The 18,794-nt window shown below is 53.4% G+C and overlaps 3 protein-coding genes across 3 annotated transcripts in view; 1 reads left to right on the top strand and 2 right to left on the bottom strand.

Moving 5' to 3' along the window:
- PHGDH (phosphoglycerate dehydrogenase) overlaps positions 1-2,930 on the top strand; it is a 25,672-nt gene extending 22,742 nt beyond the window's left edge. Inside the window, exons 10-12 of the mRNA XM_011366387.2 lie at positions 693-823; positions 1,591-1,828; positions 2,651-2,930. Of these exons, the coding sequence (XP_011364689.1) occupies positions 693-823; positions 1,591-1,828; positions 2,651-2,805 (524 nt within the window). The 3' untranslated portion in view covers positions 2,806-2,930. The remainder of the gene's footprint in view (positions 1-692; positions 824-1,590; positions 1,829-2,650) is intronic.
- Positions 2,931-4,549: 1,619 nt separating this feature from the next.
- On the bottom strand, positions 4,550-9,114 carry HMGCS2 (3-hydroxy-3-methylglutaryl-CoA synthase 2). The gene is made up of 4 exons (XM_023535374.1): positions 8,994-9,114; positions 8,287-8,451; positions 6,746-6,911; positions 4,550-5,322 (listed from the first exon to the last, which is right to left on the bottom strand). The coding sequence occupies exons 1-4, from the start codon at positions 9,106-9,108 to the stop codon at positions 5,289-5,291; spliced, it is 480 nt and encodes a 159-aa protein (XP_023391142.1). The 5' UTR covers positions 9,109-9,114; the 3' UTR covers positions 4,550-5,288.
- An 8,925-nt stretch (positions 9,115-18,039) lies between these two features.
- REG4 (regenerating family member 4) overlaps positions 18,040-18,794 on the bottom strand; it is a 17,787-nt gene continuing 17,032 nt past the window's right edge. Inside the window, exon 5 of the mRNA XM_023534850.1 lies at positions 18,040-18,427. Within this exon, the coding sequence (XP_023390618.1) occupies positions 18,137-18,427 (291 nt within the window). The 3' untranslated portion in view covers positions 18,040-18,136. The remainder of the gene's footprint in view (positions 18,428-18,794) is intronic.

Below are 18,794 nucleotides of genomic sequence, written 5' to 3'. Positions count from 1 at the left end.
ACAACATAAGGTGCCTTACGTGGGTCAGGGGACGAGTTGCTCGGCCAGGGAGTGGGACCCAGAGCAGCTCCCTTTGCTGGCCCCTTGGCGACTGAGCCGGCTCTGGTCACCTTTGCAGTGGGTCCAGCCCTGGGAGGGCTCCAGTCCCCTCAGCCCTGCAGAGGTTTGTCCTTCCCGCTGACTGCTGGGCCTCTGCTCTGGGGGGGTGGGGTGGGAGGGGAGAACGTAGGGGTGAGGGCTGAGCTGCAGGCCTGGGCGCCCAGGCCCCCGAGGAACAAAGCAGGGGACTGGGCTGCGGTTGCTTCCGTTGTCCCCTCAGCTTCCGCTTCCTGAGGCTGGCAAGGGCACAAATGCCAGGTGGGGGTGGGAGTAATTTTTCAAGTGTCCCTTTGGAGCATGACAGGCAGGCCAGGGCGGCCAGGGCAGGTGTGTGGGGGCAGTGGAGTCGGGCTGGGTTTCGGAGAGGAGTTCCTTAGAGTGTCCCAGGCGTCCTGGCCTGGACCCCACTACGTCTTCATCCGGCTGCTCTCCGCTCCCCAGAGTAAATAAAGCAGCACTGCCCGGGCAGGAGCGGATCGGGGCCCGCAGGGCCATGAGGAGCCCGTGACCCAAAGCTGGGAGCCAGTGGTCTCCTGCCCTTCCCGTGTTGCTGAGTACACAGCGACCTCACGGGGGCGTCTTTCGGTCCCCAGGCACAGCCCTGAAGAATGCCGGGAACTGCCTGAGCCCTGCGGTCATCGTCGGCCTGCTGAAACACGCTTCCAGCCCGGCGGATGTGAACCTGGTGAACGCCAAGCTGCTGGTGAAAGAGGCCGGCCTCAATGTGAGCGGGGCGCTGGGCGCACGTCCTGCCGCGGGCTCTGCCCGCCTGCAAGAGGTCGCCGTTGTCTGGGCCGCGGGGATGCCGTCTGCCGCCGAGCGCGGCCCCGAGCAAGCGCACACGCGCGCACGTGCTTCGGGCATGAGTGCGTCGTGGACGCGAGGCGGTGGCTGCGCCCCGGCTGCCGGGAGGGAGGCAGCCCCGCCTCTGCCCGCTGGGCCCCTCCCACCGCCACGCCCGATTCGTGCTTCACTTGCCGACTCCGGCCGCGGCCGCACATCCTCCCAGCCCCTGCCGCCCTCGTGGCTTTTCTTCGGCTTCTTTCCCGCTGGTTCCCTTTGTAGATCCACGTCTGTTTCTCAGGCAGTGAGATCCCGCAGAAGCAATGGGCTATAGCGTGTTTACCGCTCCCCCAACTCCCCTGTCCCCTTGTCCCAGTCACGGATTGTGTGCAGGATTCTGTGCAGGAAGCATGAGCAGGAGGGGCCGGTGAACCTCTGGGGCAGGCCTGATGACCCGGCCTCCCTCCCCCTCCCTCGACCGCACCCCTCCGTCCCAAGCCTTTCCCTGTACCTGGCAGAGCACTCCTTCCGTCACGGGAGGCCACTGACCGTCCCAGGAGGCTAACATTCAGAGGCACAAGCTCCTCTCCCCTGGCCCCGAGGTGCTGACCATGCTTCCAGGCTGAAGCCCTGTGGTCACTGGTCTGAGGGAGAGGTGGGCGTGGCGTAGCCGGGAGGTGTGACTTGCCCCCTGCCTTCCCTTTGCAGGTAACCGCCTCCCACAACCCCGCGGTGCCCGGGGAGCAGGCCTGTGGGGAGGGCCTCCTGACCGTGGCCCTAGCAGGTGCCCCGTACCAGGCCGTGGGCTTGGTCCAGGGCACCACGCCTGTGCTGCAGGCACTCAACAGCGCAGTCTTCAGACCAGAAGTGCCTCTCCGCCGGGGGCTGCCCCTGCTCCTGTTCCGGGCTCAGCCCTCCAACCCTGAGATGCTGCCTACCATGATCGGTGAGGAGGGGCCTGGAGGGCTGGCCGGTGCCCTTGAGGCAGGGGCGCGCGCGCATGTGTGTGACTCCTGGGCCTGAGTTCCAGAGACTTTTGCCTCTTGCTGCTTCTCCGGCCACAGGGCACTTCTCGATCAGCTGTGGGCAGAGGGGCTGCCCTGCCGGTTTCGGGAACACTGGGGAGCAGGCGTGGAGTTCGGATGAAAGGGCTTTATCCGAGGGCACGGAGCGGCGGGCTGGGCTGGGGCCCCGGAGCCGCTGTCGCTGGGCTGCTTGCCGTGTTTAAGCACAGTGCAGACCTGCCTGTGGAGCCAGGCCCAGGAGCTCAGAGCCCCCGCACCCGTTCCCTCCTGCCTGCAGCAGGGCCTGCCACGCTCCCCCTCCGGCGTCGTGGGCCTCAGAGCTGCCCCAGGCCCATGGCGCCCGGGAGTTTTGGAGCCCTTCCCAGTTTGGCAGAGAGTGTGTCCACAGACCTCCAGGGGCCTCGGTTCACCATCCTCGCCAGCGCCCGCAGGAACTTTCCCCTGCTTTGCTCTCCCGCTGCCGGTCTGGACAAAGCTGGCAGCCGGCAAGTGGGGCGGTTGCCCCAGCTTTGCAGCTCATCGTCCCTCCCTCGCCTGGCCTAATGGCCGGCGTGTTCCTGGAGTCCTGGGAACAGCGAGGGAGTCTGGGCAGATGCCTGTCCTTCCCACCCTCGGCCCTTTTACTCCGAGACCGTCACCCCTCCATGGTGGCTTTGACCACAGAAGACCGGGACTCCCCCCCCCCCCCCCGCTTGTCCCTCCCGCGCACCCCGTGCCAGCAAGGGGCTTCTTCTTCTTCCCAGGGCTCCTGGCAGAGGCGGGCGTGCAGCTGCTGTCCTACCAGACCTCGGTGGTGTCAGACGAGGAGACCTGGCACGTCATGGGCATCTCCTCCCTGCTGCCCAGCCTGGAGGCCTGGAAGCAGCACGTGACCGAGGCCTTCCAGTTCCATTTCTAACCGCAGGGCGCACCGGGCCCAGCCTCGGGGGCTTTTCCTGCCCACTGTGACCAGCAGGGAGAGGAGATCACATTCCTAGGGCCTGTAGTACAGCAATAACCACCTAATAAAAGGACCACCCCAGATCTCCCTGCGTCTCTGTGTTGTCATTACCCATAAGAGCCACTGGAGGGCGTCTGCGGGCAGCCTTGGGGTTGGCTGTGGCGGACGGAGGAGGTTAGGTGGGAGGCTGGGGCGTGTGGGGGAGACCGGCCTGGGCAAACGGCGGGCCTGGATGAGGGAGCTCTGAAGAGGGCCCCCCTCCCGTCTCAGGTCAATCAGAGGCATTTTTACAGGGACAAAGCTTGGTATTTCGGATCCCTTCCACGTGGGAATACACGTGCACGTTGGCAGATACTTGACAAAGATGCACAGCATCGTGCGCCAGACACAGAACGGGCCAGGAGATGTGCCTGAGAAGAACACTGAAACCCAGGCTTCTCCCGCGGGGGTCACTGTCTGGCGAAGGGGACACTCTGGTCACTGACGGCAGTGAGGAGGGTGCTACAGCAGGCATATAGAAATTCTGTTGAGATGTTCGGGAGGGTCTCACCCAGGGGAGAAAGTGTGGGTGAAGGCACGCGGCGTGAGAATATTTGGCAAGTTCACGCTGGCCCTGTGTGGGTTGGATAGTATATTGATTTTTTTTAAAAGATGATTTTCAATAAACGTGCCAGAATGGCGCTCCCTGATCCTAAGGGTTTCACCTTTTGAGGTATTTTTTTCCCCAGTTAGTAGGGGACGATGCATCCCTACCCTGTGCCCAGTAGCATCTGTGTTTGAGACCCCCGCCGGGGTTAAGAAGGCCTGGCTCAGGGCAGCTACTTGCCGCCGGCAGGGACAAGCCCACCACCTGGGCCTCCATCACACTGCAATTGAGCTGAGGGTAGGAAGGCCATCGGGAAGGAACTGCTGTGCTAGCACCTGTAGCGGGCTCAGAGCACAGGTGTGTTGTTTGCTGGGGGGAGGGGGGATGGGCCTGGCCTCGAACAGCAAGGTTGGCTTTAAGCCGCCCTGACCTCTAGCCCTGACCTCTAACGCTCAGCTCCTTTGAGCCTTTGTTCCCCCATTAGTAAGAGGGATAAAGATGCCTCTCATAGACCTGCAGTGAGGATGAAACGGATTAAAAAGTGGTTTGTGGGAAGTGCCCGAGGCACTTGGTGAACTAGGGTTGCTTTGTGCCTGTGCCTTTGAGAGCAGGAGAGCAGGTCTCTCTCGGTCTCTCATATAGAAACCCTTGCACCAGAGAGCCTGCTCCTTGACCTCGCGGTAATGTTTGGCCAGATCTGGATAGGCGACCCATCCTCTCCTACCAGTAAGGGATCTATGCACCACGTGGCAACAGCTGACAGGGTCACTTGAGCCCACTGGTAGCTAAGAAATCAGGCTGACATTGATGAAATTACACAAGTTGAGCTCAATTTTCAGCCTCCTAGCCTCCTTCCCGGAAACTCCCTAGGCAAACCATATTCTGTGATCTAAGGTGGTCAGATCAATTCTAGACATCCAAATGACTCGGGCATCCCAAAATATCTTCTTCGACGTGAGTGGCAGGGCAAGGCACAGGACAGTTACACTGCACCGCCCTGTTGCCTGACCGTCCACTTAAACTCTCCCAAATGTAAAAAGGCAAGATCCATTTTTAAATCCCATTGGCGCTCCACAGAGGGTGCTGTTTACTCTTCTGTGCTGCTCTGTGGCATCTCTGTGCATCTTGGCTGGGAAGCAGAAGGTTGGCGGAAGCCGGGTGATGGGGCAGGGCACATATTGGGACCGGAGAGAACTGGCCTCAGAATGCTGACCCCTGTGATTCCGAAATTTAGAAGCGTGTGTGTGTGTTCAGTCCGTCCCCTGGAGACCTGAAGTGGCCTCATGGTCAGTGGGCTGGTCCATCCTTCGCCTCTGCTGTACCGTAACGCGTTGATTGAACATTCTTGTTTGAGTAGGACGTAGCTCCGTGCCCGATTCCAGTGGCCACTCCATCTTCTCCTGCCCTAGGTCACCCTAGGTGATTTTTTTCCCCACCCCCGTACAGGGAAGTTCTTTGTCTGCACATTAGCAGACCTCCGGGTGAGAAAGGCTACAAGGTGATTGGAAAATCACTTCCTCACCTGTTGGCCTTACCCACGGGGTTGGAGGGGGATGGTGGATGTGGTTGGGGGGCACGTTATCTGGATCTTGAAGGAGATAGCTGATAAGCTGCATTTCTGGAGGTCAGTGATTCAAGGCCAGGCCTTCTGTCCATCCCTCTTTTTCACGAAGGGCCCCTGCTTCACAAAACCACAAGCTCATGACAACAACTGCAGCAGGAAAAGACATAGAGGACCCGCTGAAGATTCTATAGGGCCAGTGCTTAGGGGGCTGTTGCGTCCAGTCCAATCTATTTACCAGCTAAGAGTGGGTTGTTGTTGTTGTTTATATAATGATTTGTGGGCAAAGCTCTGCTAGCATGCCTGTCCCAGGAACCGCTCCATAGAGCTGTGGAATTTAAAAAACAGGACATTCAACTTTGAGTCTCTTCCTGGGCATCCCCACCCCCTGTACCCGCATCTTGCCCGAGGCGGGGCTGGGGCTGAGGGGCTGTCCCAACAGCATCCTGAGGTCCGTGGTGCTCCACGCCAGCTTCACACCTGGATGCCTGAGGGACCTGTGCCCAATGCCAGGGGGGCCCAGGACTCGCTCTGCCTGACAGACCGCGGGGCAGGCTGGGTAACACAGACCTGCCGAGCTCTGCAGAGCTGCGCCAACACAAAAATCATTTCGGCTAAAATCTCACTGGGGAGGTTTAATATTCATGTGAGTCATGGTATGAGACATGGCAGGTCTCTCTTCTCGAGTGTCAAGCTGCCAAAGCGGTGAGAAGCTGTGGACAGCGAGAGGGAGGGAGCTGGGTTTGGAGGCTCTGCCCTGAAAACCCCCAATGTCCCCCCTTCTCCCCCGCTCCCCGCTTCCTCCCCTGCCTCTCTTTCTCTGTTCTGATGACTGAACCAGCTTGACACATTTAATGAGCCCCTCTTTGCCACTGACTTGCCATTAAGAACCACATTTTAAACAAACAAACAACAAACAAAGAAACAAACAATTCCTTGGCAGAACCAAAATCTGGTGAACCTGCTTACAGAGCTCACCTCTCAACCACAACCTGCAGGCCCCTGTCTACCTCACCCGTCCCCTGCTACCTCAGGGCTTCAGCAGCAGAGACCCCCCCGCTGGCTGAGCACCTGGCAGTGAGCTGGAGCGATCAAGGGCTCCCCTTAGCCTGTACTCTTCCTGCTTTGTCTGGGGAATCTCCCTTATCCGTGGGCTTCTTCCTCATCTTCCTCTGCTCCCAGCAAACCTTTTCATTCCTCCCCCTTCATCTACCAAAGGAGGGGAACAATCAGAAGTATTTGGACATGAGGACTGTCTTTCTTGACATGCATAGTTTGTAAAAGAAACGGCTTCTCACTCTTCTGTTCAGCTTATCTTACCAATTTGGAAGATAAACTCAAGGCAGACATCAGGGTCCATGAACTACGGAGATTCTAATTCCAAATACCGGATTGACCTTTGAAAAGTACCGTGAAGAACGCTCCCATTTCTGCTCCCGCTCAAGTCCTCTTCCCCCTTTTCTGATTCTCTGAGGCTTCATTGAAACCCTAGAAGGTACAGGTTGTTTCTTATAGTCACTTGATCTAGAGCTGCTGGCAAACTCCGCATGATGCTTGAGCTAAGAGGTAGAAAGCTCTACGTAGGCAATAACCCAATAACTCATGGAAGGATGTGCTGTCATTTCTACTGTATTGAAGGACTGTCCTTTTTTCTCCACAGAAGTGCCTGGTGGTCCCGACTCAGGGTGTGAGGAAGCCTCCACCGTCTTCACCCCTCACGAGCCTCTGGGCTCCCCACAAAGAGGACTCACCTGAAGGCCTCCAGCCCCTTATAGTGGCTGGTCTGTGTGTCGCTGCCAGCTGAGAGGAAGTCACTGAATATCAGGTGAGCCAGCGACTTCTGGACCATCTTGCAGAAGGGTGAGCGAAAGATCATAAACTGAAAGTCATCGAGGGTAAAAGGTCGCTCGATGCCAGCTGCAGGAGGAAGTATAAAAGCAAGGATGTGACACCACAGGTAAGCCATTTAGACTGATTCTCTCAGATCTGACCGTGCTGACGGATGCTAGGCCTCCCTGAGAACCGGGTCCTCCCTCCTGCGAGCACACATAAGGTTTGGTCATTCATCTTATGAGCATTTCATTAAGTGCACTATTTATGAACAGAGAAAGGAAAGAGACAAATATATGCTTCCCGTCTATTCTTGCCGACCTCTACGACAGAGAATTCCTTCTAATCGACCTTCTGTTTTATAATTTCCTCTATTTTCCAGAGGAGGAAGCAAGCAGAGTCTCCAAATTTTAAGCTCAGTCATGTGTCCAAGGTCACCCAGCCAGGAAACATCTGGCTTCGCATTTAGGTTCCGATGTCTCTGCCTCAACACTACACACTTTCTCTCGCTTCAGAGAGGGAAAAGCAATGCACCCTCTGCCCCTAAGAAAGGCCACGCTTCAGTGCTGGGGTCCAAAGCGGCACCGGTCACATTCCAAATGAGAATAAAGGAGCAGGATTTGAACCCCGTGAGAATTCAGAGGAGGTGAGAACTGCTTTTTGCCAGCAGCGGTTGTACCGTGGATGGGCAGAGAGGCAGAGAGGTCCAGGTGGCTCCTCGCCCTTTGGGGGGTGGCCGTGGCGGCGGCATGTCACCCGACGCAGTGGAAAGGGGCTAGAAGTGCCTCCTGATGCCACCCCTGCAACATCCGTACCCCGATGCTTCAGCACCTGCCTTCCCCGCCCTGAAGTCTGCCTTTCGCAGGTGCCCATCTGGGCATGGCTAAGCAAGTAAGGACCCTTTTTATTTTTTAAACCTAGGTTTTGCTCTATTTTTGAAATAAGATTTGTTTCTTTTCTGATTATGAAAGCACTTTTTTTTTTTTAGCAGAAAAATCTGGAAACTAAAGGTAAAAATAAAATCCATGTGTAACACCACCGTATAGAGAGAAATCACTGATAACAGTCAGTATGCCGACTTTAAAAGGTGGTAACTAGAATTTAAAAGGTGGCCGCCTACAAACCAAGAGTCAGATCACTCCTGATTCAACAGAAACAAATTCCAGCCTCAGCAGGATGTGGTTGCTCTGACTCCCCACGGTGCCTCCCCAGGTGGCTGACGCCCACTGGTTTCATACTGGTGGCTTTGCCCTAGGTTGTTTACTTTCTTTTCTTTAGCTCAAGCTAGAGGCAATTTCGTACTTGAACTTGGATGGCCCAGGGGGAGGGTGTAAGAAGAAGGGAACATGAAACCGTTCCCTCGAGATCACTGTCAGAGGAGAGAACTTGTCTTAAGCTTTCAGGACAAATCCTTGGCCCCGGGAACGCAGAGCCCCCACTGACCGCCCGCTGAGCCCCACACCTTGCTCCCACTGCTTCTGGAATTTTTGGCAGTACACTGCGTCACGTCGGGCCAAGGCCTGTGAGTAGCACTGAATGGAGAGCTTCATATCCAACACTGGGTATTCCGAAGCCCCATCTGGCTTGTGGAAGTCGTAGACGTGCTCCATGTGGGTTCCCCGAGGCCCTGGTGAGGCACAGAAGGTGCAAAGTGCAGCCCACACAGGGCAGGGAGGTGGGAGCCCCACGTATAAACAGTCTCCTGGTCTCCGAGTGTCTCATGCCCGGGCCCACTCGCCATCCCTCACGGGTTCAAAGGGAGCCGAATCGATTATTGCTTCTTTATAAATGAGGTTTCTATCTTCCTTTCCACACCTACATGGGCTTAGCCAACTCTGGAACGGATGCGGAAAAGCTCAAAGGCAAGGCTTTCGCTTTATCCCCCGTTATCGTCTCTCATCGGCATTTGTCAGTCAGGCTCCCCCAGGCCCTCGTCAGCAGCCTTTTTCCCACCCATCATTGTCCCAACGTGTGACGGTGCAGAAGACGAAGCCGTGCCGATCCCTCCCTTCCCTTTCTCTCTGCCCTCTGCTCCCCACTCCGGCCACCGCCCTCAGACCCACCCTTCAGTGCCGGGCAGTGGGTATGGCGACCTGGGATTAGGAGCTCGGCTTTTGGCCGTGCTGGGCACAGCCCCTTGGTACCGTGTATCTGCAGGTTACTACAAACCTCTCGCGAGGACCAGAGGGGCCTTGGGCCCAACCAGCATTGCCACGGCTCCAGCCCCACGCCTGTGGTGAACAGTGTCGCTGGGATACACTGCGATGTCCCCACAGACCGCCATCGCGTAGCGACCTGCCACGGGAGACAAGAAATAGTTGTCATCACTACCTAATCTCGAGTATTCTGAGTGCCTCCTATGAACCAGGCATCGTTTTAAGTACTGAAGAAGGACCAGAGAACAGAACCAACTCCCTGCTCCATGGAGTTTGGGATCTAGCGAAACGCGTCACGACACATTTGAAATGCAAAATGTCTTGTGACTCTGGCTGTACAATGCGTACTTATTCAGAATTCTGTTTCTGAATTCAATGAAAAAGTTATTACCTGGCACTTTTGGAGAGAATTGAGGTTTTTGCCCATCACCTTCTAGCACTCTGTGGCTGAAATTCCTTCCAACAGAAGGCCAAGGGCTAGGGAGGGAAACTCACATTCAAAATACTATCTAGATACTCTTTATCTTCAAACGATCCTCAAAACCATCCAGTGAGGCAGGCAACACCCACATTTACAGAGGAAGACCTATAACCACCTAATACCCATCAATTTAGCCTTCCAGAGTGATGAAGTAACTTGTCTAAGGTCACCCACAAATTTGGAATTTGATATTCAGACCCAGATATGCCTGGGTCCTGAACCGTATGCTTTGAACGACATGGTACTATTTTTATCGTGAAAAGGGTTTATGTTAAGTAACCACACTTAATGTAGGTGATTCATGGTTACTACTTCGGTAATAGTCAGATTATTCTTCTGTAAACGATTGTTGTCTTGCCTATTATTTTTCCACTTTCATCTGACGGTACTGCGTGCCCCGCCCCTGCCAAATTTGAGTTGGTGGGAGAGATAATGGAAGTGATTTTAGTGTTCCATGTAAGCTGTAAGGAAGCCCCCAAGATTCACCCCAGTGCTGTGTGGGAAGCCGTATTTCTACATAATTTAATCCTCACGATAAGCCTATCTATCAGAAACATTTATCTTCTCTTTATAGACAGAGAAATTGAGGCCCAAAGAACTTAAGTCACTTGCCCAGAGCCACACAGGTAGTGGATAGTATGATGAGGATTCAGAGTCAGGATTCTAACCCAAATTCACTGAATCTCAAGAGCCTTCTTTTAACAAATATAACAACTGCAACTCCAACCCTAACAAAGAGTATTGGTGCGTGTATGAGTGCGTGTGTGTGTGCGTGTGTGCGTGCATGTGTGTGCGTGTGTGCGTGCGTGTGTGCGTGTGTGTGTGTGTGTGTACACACACATACATACTATAGAAGAGCATTTAGAAACCATTAAGAAAAAGATCAGTAAATCTGACCACCTAAAAATCAAAACCTTCTATCAGATACAAACTCAAAAGACAAACTGGGGAAGTATTTATAATAAGCAACAAAAAGCTATTTTCTTTCATTTATAAAGATTTCATAAAAAAGACAAAGTATAGAATAGGAAAATGGCCAATAAGCATTGTAAAAAATAGAAGCTATTATGAAAAAGAGGCAAATCAAGGACAGTGTTATTTGACTTATTAATGGACAAAGATTAGACAGCTTGACCACATGCATCGCTGGAATACACTTTAGTATAACAGTCTGAAGAGTGACTGGGCACATTCTATCGAACTTTGAAATCAACATATCTTGCAATTCCACGTCTCAGAATCCTTTCTCACAACATATTATCGTGAGCATGTGAAGCTATTGTACAATGTTTGTTAAAACATTATTTATAATTGCAAAGCCTATACGACGATCTAAATATCCACCAGTATGGCAGTAATTAAATAAAGTTTGGCCTATCCACCAGTAGAAGATTATGCAACTTTTAAAAGAATGAAGTAGACCATATATATATATATCAATGACCTCTAAGACCTCCTAGAGGTGAGGCATAATACGCACAATGCTAAAAACTAAAGCTGAATAGATATATGTATGGTTACAGACACACAGAAAAAATCTGGAAGAATACATAGAAACTGTTAGTGTTGAATTCTGGAAAGTGGTAATGAGGTGTCAAAAAGGAACTTTTTCTTCATTTTACACCCTTGGGTACACGTGTGCTTTTTAAAAAATATAAATTTCATTACTTTCATAAAAGAAAGGAAGAAAAAGGAAGGAAGGAAGGAGGGAGGGAGGGAGGGAGGGAGGAAGGGAGGGAAGGAGGGAAGGAAGGAAGGAAGGAAGGAAGGAAGGAAGGAGGAAGGAAGGAAGGAAGGAATGAAGGAAGGAAGGAAGGAATGAAGGAAGGAAGGAAGGAGAAAAACGAAGCCTCCAGGCCGTCTGAGCTAGTACCACTCTCCCCTTCCCTCATATGCTGCTGTCTCTCAGGAGTGATTCAGAACTTCCTGGTGAGCCCCAGAACCCCCTCGTCCCATCTGAGGGGTCCCAGTCTTTGAAGGTTGGCCAGGTCAGAAGCAGAGATCTCATCTACACCAGCCTTGTCTGGTATTGGCGGTTGCTAAGAGGCTTGAGCTTAAATGTCCTTTTTATTTTAATACAAACTAACGACTCACATCTCAGGAATTTGTTTTTTGATCATTTTCCCCACCGAGACATCATATCAAAGAAGGATGCGTTTGCAGCCCTCCCCTTAGAATACCCAGCCATTAAGCAGAGTCTCATTTGAAATGACACGCTTCGAGCTGACGACGCTCCCAAACACGGGCTCTGAGTGTTGCTTAAAGGCTGGTGAGTGTCCTTTGCCTTTCGTTTCTACTCTCCAACTAAATGCTTGGTTGGAAATATTGGTGGCCATGGCAACAGGGATTACTGGAGCTGTAGCAGTGTAAGCGCCGAGCATCGCCTGGACAGATTTGACTATGTAGAGACTCGTACAACTCGAATCAGTGGGACCACGCATGACATGGCTGGGCAGGGCAGCTAGGAGAACACTGGACGGGTATATAGATTTGCACTGCCTTGCTGCGTGAACAGAGACGAACCATCGAAACTCTTCTTGGCCTCTTTCCAAAACAAAGGACATAGGATTAGATCATCTCTGAGGTCCCAGCCAACATTAAGACTTTGGGACATTTGACCTGTTCTCGGGGGGTGGGGGAGAGCGTGGACGGTGGTGGAGAGTCATCCAGAAAATAAGAAGGCTAAAGAGGGTGACCTCCTACCCCACACATCCATATACCAGCTTCCCCGGGAACCAGGTAAGGGAGGACTCTAGATCAAAGCCGTTTCTCTAAGTATTCACGGAATGCAGTGTAGAAATGGGAGGAACGAAGGGTTAGTGCTAGAATGCAGTGGATGGCTTAGGGGTCCCTGTGGGACCAACAGATTGCATGTATGTGCACACACACACACACACACACACACACACGCACACGCACACACACACGCACACTCTGCTCTCCTCCAGGACACGCCATCAGCCCGGGCCACCAGCACCCTGGGCTCGTCCAGTCAACTCACCACCTGGCTCCGTTCCCTCGTTCCCGAAGCCCATGCCTTCTTCTTCACCATCAACCCTCTCGAGGTTCTCGGGGACGTCCACGTCCACACACAGTCCCCATCCACCCTGGCCTCTCCCTCACCTTCCCGCTTCTGGGGCGCTGTCCTCCGTGTGACTTCGGCCCCCATTCCACATTCGGACTCTCGACCCGGCGGCGGCCACAGCGTCTGCATCGCCTCCAACATTCCGACAGCCGCCCTCGTCCCGGCTCACGTTTAAAGCGCCCCCCACCCTGGCTTCCCCGACACTGGGAACCGCCGGCGACCCCTCCACCTTCTCACCGTGTCGATCGTACCCCATGACCCCCTTTCTCGTCCCTTCGTTCAGATTCTCTGCGGCACATGACTGTAGATGGTCCTCCGCACGCACTTAGCCTGTACGGTGACACTGGCCAGGCAAACATCCAGCTTTAGCTACACCTGGCCCGCGCCCTGCCTCTCCCCGCACAGGCGAGCATGGCCGAAGAGAAACGCAGCCCTGCGTCGACCGGCTCTCTTTGCGTTTACGACCGCGCATCCCAAGTGACCCTCAGCGTGGCCTGGCAATTCTACTACCCTCTCCGAGTCCATCCCCTCTCAGAGTCCCGAGAGAGGGAGTCACGTCTCCTCTCCTGTCTTCGGCCCCTCTCTTCTGCTCATTCGCAGCTGGTTACTTACACTCCCCTGTCACTAAGACAAGAGGGACGATCAGGAGAGAGCTCCTACAGCTTTCACGAGCAAATTCGGCAAATCTCCTGCCTTTGCGACCCGTGCTCTGCCTTCCCACTGTTCCGATGGGAAGGAAGAGCCTCGCTCTGTTGTGAGGCCGAGGCCAGCGTTTGCACACTAGTGTGTCCCCTCTGTTCCACGTGAGGGCTGTGGTCCTACAGTTGTCCCCTCTCTTCCTCTTGATCAACTCCCCTTTCCACCTCATTGTGCTTTTTCAGTGTACGAGCCCATCTTTACAATGCCCTTTGGACCCTGGATGTCTTACCGAGTGTGCCACCGAATCTGCGCTACCCTCTAGAGCAAAAGCCGTTAAAAATACTGTCTGTCCTCAGTGTGCCGCGTACTTACCTCTCATTTTGTCTTTAATCGATCTACTTAGGCTTTTGTTCCCAGCATTGCATTAAAATTCCTTTCGCCAGGGTCATCAGTGACTTCCTTACAGCCAAGATCAATGGTTGGTCCTGACCCTCCAGCTTCCTAGACCTCCCAGGAGCACAGAGCAAGCATTTTCCCTCCCTCTTTCATTAAATCTCTCTCTTTTTTTTCCATTTGGTTTACAGATCTCACGATTCCATAGTTTTTCTCTAAATCCCCGCAGCCGCTCCTCCTCTGTGTGACCTCTAACTTTTGACGTGCTTCAGATGGTTCCTTGTTTTACTAACAGATGGAACCGAATGGGCGTATTAAGCTCTTGGACCAAAATATGCAAATATTCACACACGATTATAGACACGCAATTGTTCATTTTGATAACACCGAAGACCTAAATCGGTCAATCTAACATGAAGTTTATTTAATAAATATAACAAATGAGGTTGGCTAAGCACTGGGAATACAGACAGGCGGATCACACTGACTCCTTTCTCTCTTTTAAGCTGGATAACTCCTGTGTGCCAGGCACTGTGCCAAGCACTTTTTGTGTATTATCTCACTTAATTTTCACAACTCTCCGAGGATAGTAATATTATTACATCTATCTTACAGATGAGGAAACCAAGGTTTAGAAAAATTATATAACCATCTGTGGGTTTTAGACCTTGTCAGTGGCTGAAAGGGGCTCTGAGATTGGCTGTCTGGCATTGCACATCGTCCATGCCAAACTTCAATCGTTTTTGACCCAAAACAGTGACAATTTCATGTGGTTTGACCTAATAATATTAAGTCGTTCCTCTGGAATAAGGGAAACTTGTAGGTTGGGGATGTGCCAGAAAAGTATTATATAAAGTATAAATCGGGGGAAATAATGGCAAAACACCATCACGTAGTGGCTTTTCGTAGCGGATGGAATTTAGCTGGCTTAGTCAAGCAATTTTACGCAAGCACAATCAGGTGATTAGTCTTCCTATTGATGGCCCCAAGTGGTGCCGAAAACGGATCGCAACACCTGGCTGTCGTGTTTAAATCAGACGCCTCTCAAACACTTCAACGAACTCACATTTTAATATTTCTCGAATAAAAATAGGCAGTTTTCTTTTTGCTTTGAGATTTTGGGGTCCTTTGACAGCTTGGGCTGCGGCCTTTCAGCCGGAGTGTTGATTATTCAAAGAATGTGCGTCGAGTGCTAGATAAATATTGAGAATCAGAGAAATGGATTATCAGGGATTAAAAAGATTAGACACCTAGGCTGAAGTCTTGCAGAAACAACGTTGGTTTTCGAAGGAGTTCTGCCAAGAATGCTGGTTGAGGGGAGCACAGTTATAAACGAGGTGCCCACTAGCCACGTCTTCCTCTCTTCTGCCCCAGAAACTCACGGCCCCCGTTTTCGACAAATGCTCTCCCAATGCACTTCCCCAGGCTTCCCCCGACTGGGACTCACAGCCGCGCCGAGAGGTTGCCTTGGACATTGAGGCTTCGAGAGATTAAGGGACCTGGCTTGTGGGTGTGTGATTTAGTGGGTGGCAATGGCCGGGAGTAGATGTCACGGCGGTTTCTCCAAACGGAAGGCTCTTTTCTCCAAACGGATCTCTTATTTGCCAGGCCTTGCCTTTTGTGACCGCCTGGGGTTCCACTCAGACCTTTGATTCCAAGCCTTCTAGAGTTTTCTAAGGGAGGAGTACTGAGGCGTATAGGTTATGTGTCTAATTAGGTGGGAAGTCCTGAGAAAAATGGAGGAAAGGGTATGGAGTCTGACGATATTTCTCAAAAGAAAACATGCCGTTGCGTGATTTCTTGAGTTTCGCCATTCCAGGCGTCATCGTGTGTTTGTGATGTCATCTAGGAAACAGGACGTGCAGCCTTACTCGTGGGGGAGAGGGTCGCTCTTTACACAGGGAATGTTGTCCGTCAGTGAATCCTGGAACCGACTGTCATCCCTTCTCTGGCATTTAGGGTCGAGCTTTCTTCTTCGCGGACATTTAAGCCGTTTGGAAAAAGAATTATGGTCTCATCGTCATTTTATGTCAATAACGAATCACAGGTGGCAAAATAACCGACTTGCGTAAGTAATCATTGTCTGCGCTCCCAGAATTTCATTGATAGGTAATTATCGAGAATTTTCCCTAATCAGCACAATTTGTATTTGTATAACATTTTATCAAGTTGAAACTTTTTTCTACTTGCCAACATGGCAAACTGTCATGGGCTGTTGAACGCCTCTTTCCAGATCAAACTGGAAAGCACTAGAAAAACCAGTAAAGCGTGAATTTGAAGAATAATTTTTTTTAAAAAAAGCCTGTGTGAAATTCCTGAGGAGTCTGAGCTTTGGATAGGGTGGGGGTGAAGGCGGGGATGAGGCTGGAAAGGGGGCGGGAGTCTGGGGTGGCGAGTGGCTGGAGGGGACAGTTGAAGGAGGGACACTAAAAGCCCTGCCCGGCGACCCAGCTCCTGTGAAGACGTGCAGGTGGACCGGTCGTACGATGACAAGCGCTGTGCCGAACCTCCCTTCTCAGCCGTCCGAACGGGGGGCCCGCCCATATTTTCTCCTGGTGCCACTGCTTCCTAGCACTTCAGCTGCGAAACTCCCGGTAAAGTGGCAGCAAACAGGGATGGCCGACGGTGGCTCTGTGACGGACGCCTGAGGCTGTCCGCTGGAGGCTTGTCCCCCCGCCCCTGCCCCGAAATTTGCCTCGAGGAACAAAGACGGGGACCAGGCGTCGGTGCTTCTGCTACACGCGGCACCCGCGTAGCCGTCGCTGCCAGGGGACACGAAGACGCTCGCCCAAAGGTGACGATGCTCTGAGCCGACAAAAGGCCGACCCCACAGGGAGGAAAGGGGAGGAGGGGCCGGAGCCGCCGGAGCCGTGGTGGTTCCATTTTCCTCCCAGCGTCCCCCCCGCCCCCCGCGTCACTTTCCCTTGCTCTACAGCTTAACAATCGGTCGTCCCCAGTGGCCTAACCCTGACCCAGAGCGTGGAATGGCCCCTGCCATGGAAAGTGGCCCCGAAACTTATGGCGAATGCCCTTGCGCGTACTGATCGCAGCCCTTCTGGTCTAGTGATCTTTCCAGACTCCCCGCATCTTTGTTCCTGGGGTGCTGATGCCACCGGAGGATCGCGTTGCCAGAGGACGCCCCCACGCCCCCAACCCGGACCGTCACGCAGCCCCTGGCACGATGCCCAGGGTTTCCCTTAAGCACCCCAAGCCGACGGAGAAGGCGTTAACCTGCCGCCTTCTCGGATCACGCGTGCCCCGACGACAGACGCTTATTCTAAATAGCCCGACCGCGGTGTCTGTCTGTCGGCTGAGCGCACGAACCCCTTCCTTCAGCCAGCACGTGGTAGTTCATCTCAGTCTGCTAAGGAGATCGGGGGGCGTTCTCAGGTCTTGGGGGTACAAGACTTCGAGTGTGCACCAGTTGGCAGTGCGACACAGAGGAAGCAAGCGGCCATCCGCACGGGGAAAGAATGCTAAGCCAGCCCCGCGTCCCCTCCGAGAGAGACGCAGATGTGGCCACACCAAAGCTCCTCTCTCTGCATTCGTCAGGTCCGCATTGTTTCCTCTTACATGGCCACGGACATTCCCAGCCCAGGGCACCGTAAATCTGCCCGAGGGCAAAGGAACCTCCTCGGATTTGGAGTAACCGCCTTGCCTCGTACAGAATCTCGACCCTCACAGGCAGGGAGACCTGAGCAAGGCCCCCCCCAGCCCCCGGGTGGTCGGTGGCACAGCACAGGCGAGCGCCAAAGGCCGGGGTCTGCTCCGCCTGGAGCTTCAACTGTCATCTCCCCCACAAACCGCAGTCTACACCACAGGGTCCACCCCCGCCCGGTCACTGCTGCTCAGAGGTTGAGCAGGCATGTCACCCCCTCCCCCTTCCTATGCACACCAGGGCTGCAGCCAGGGAGGAGCTATTCTGAGGCGGCGGGAGGGCGGCACGGACCCGGAGGAAGGAAGTGGAGAAACGCTGGGCTGTGTTTCCTGAGTCTGACTTCACCTTTCCTCCCCATCACTGCTGAACCGGAGCAGCGCGAACTCCTATGCACGCAGCTGCCTGTGAACCCCTGGCCTGGGATTCGTGGTCCATATCGGCCTGGTAGGGACTCGACTGGTGAACGTTTCCCATGACAAACGGGAAAACAAGCAGGTGGCTGGGGAGGAGGGCGAGGGCAGAGGGCGCCGAAGCGGAAGGGGGCTCGAGGCTCGCCCCGGAGTCTCTCCCTCCCGTCCAAACCTTTATCGCGGGTGGCCGAACACCCAGCCCTTTCGTCCATCGGTGTGGGATGCGCACGCCTCGTGTGCTCCAGAGGCTGGAGATGGGGAGAGGAGGGAGGAGTCGGGTGGGAAGGGACCGGGGCGTGAACGTTTAGAACTCGAAGCCACCGTCACACGGAGGTCGATCGAGGTCTCTGCCTCTAAGCCTAACACTGTCGGCGCAATAAGAACTGCGTCAGCCTCACTCACAACGTTTACTTTCTGAGACAAGAACCAGGCGAGGCCCACACGGCAGAGAGGGAAGGGGCTCGGCACCCCGGCCGTCTCCATTCTTGCCCTACGGTCGGTACTTGCACAGGAAGTGCTGGCGCCTGTTGCATCTGCTGCTGTTCCAACTTAAAAAATCTGTAAGGAAATAAAAACATTTCAATCCATCCTCCGGCTTTGTACTGAGCTTACCGGCATTTTCTGGAAGTTTTCCTTGGAACCACGGTAAGGTGCCATGACGGTTAATTTTATGTGTGGACTTGGCCGGGATGTGATGCCCAGGGGTTTGGTCAAACACCAATTTAGATGTTGATGTGAAAGGCTTTTTGTTTGTTTGTTCGTTTGTTTGTTTGGATGTGATTAGCATTTAAATGTCTACTTTTGCTTGGTTAACTCTAGTGATGGTTTCTCACTACCCATTACATTTTTGGACAGGGCTCATCGTTCAAATTTTTTTTCCCCTTCATTTGGATAGAAACCTATATTTTGGCAGCGTGTGCCCACTGCCTCGGCCGCGTTCCCTTCATCGGAGCTGCCTTAGCAGTAGTTGTGGTCCCTGTGCGTCGGAGCAAAGTTTTCCTCCATCTGTGACGAGATGCTCTTCCCTCCGAGGGTCTCTCTGGGACTTGGCCTCAGACTTTGTCCCCTCACTTCCACGACTCATCCTTTGCTGTTAGAAACTCTTCTCGCTCTTTTTTGTGGATATAAAGCTTTATTCCTCAGACAAC

This window comes from Pteropus vampyrus, unplaced genomic scaffold (assembly GCF_000151845.1).
Source record: "Pteropus vampyrus isolate Shadow unplaced genomic scaffold, Pvam_2.0 Scaffold6, whole genome shotgun sequence".
NCBI classification, from domain to species: Eukaryota; Metazoa; Chordata; class Mammalia; order Chiroptera; family Pteropodidae; genus Pteropus; species Pteropus vampyrus.
Note: the sequence above shows the minus strand (reverse complement) of the source record. Positions and strands in the feature narration are given on the sequence as shown.

Coding starts and splice junctions, on each gene's coding strand:
- HMGCS2 (XM_023535374.1), bottom strand. CDS start 9,108: ATGGCGGTCTGTGGGGACATCGCAGTGTATCCCAGCGACACTGTTCAC. Junction 8,452..8,993: donor CCCTCTGGTCCTCGCGAGAG/GTTTGTAGTAAC, acceptor GTGCCTCACCAG/GGCCTCGGGGAACCCACATG. Junction 6,912..8,286: donor CCAGAAGCAGTGGGAGCAAG/GTGTGGGGCTCA, acceptor TTCCTCCTGCAG/CTGGCATCGAGCGACCTTTT.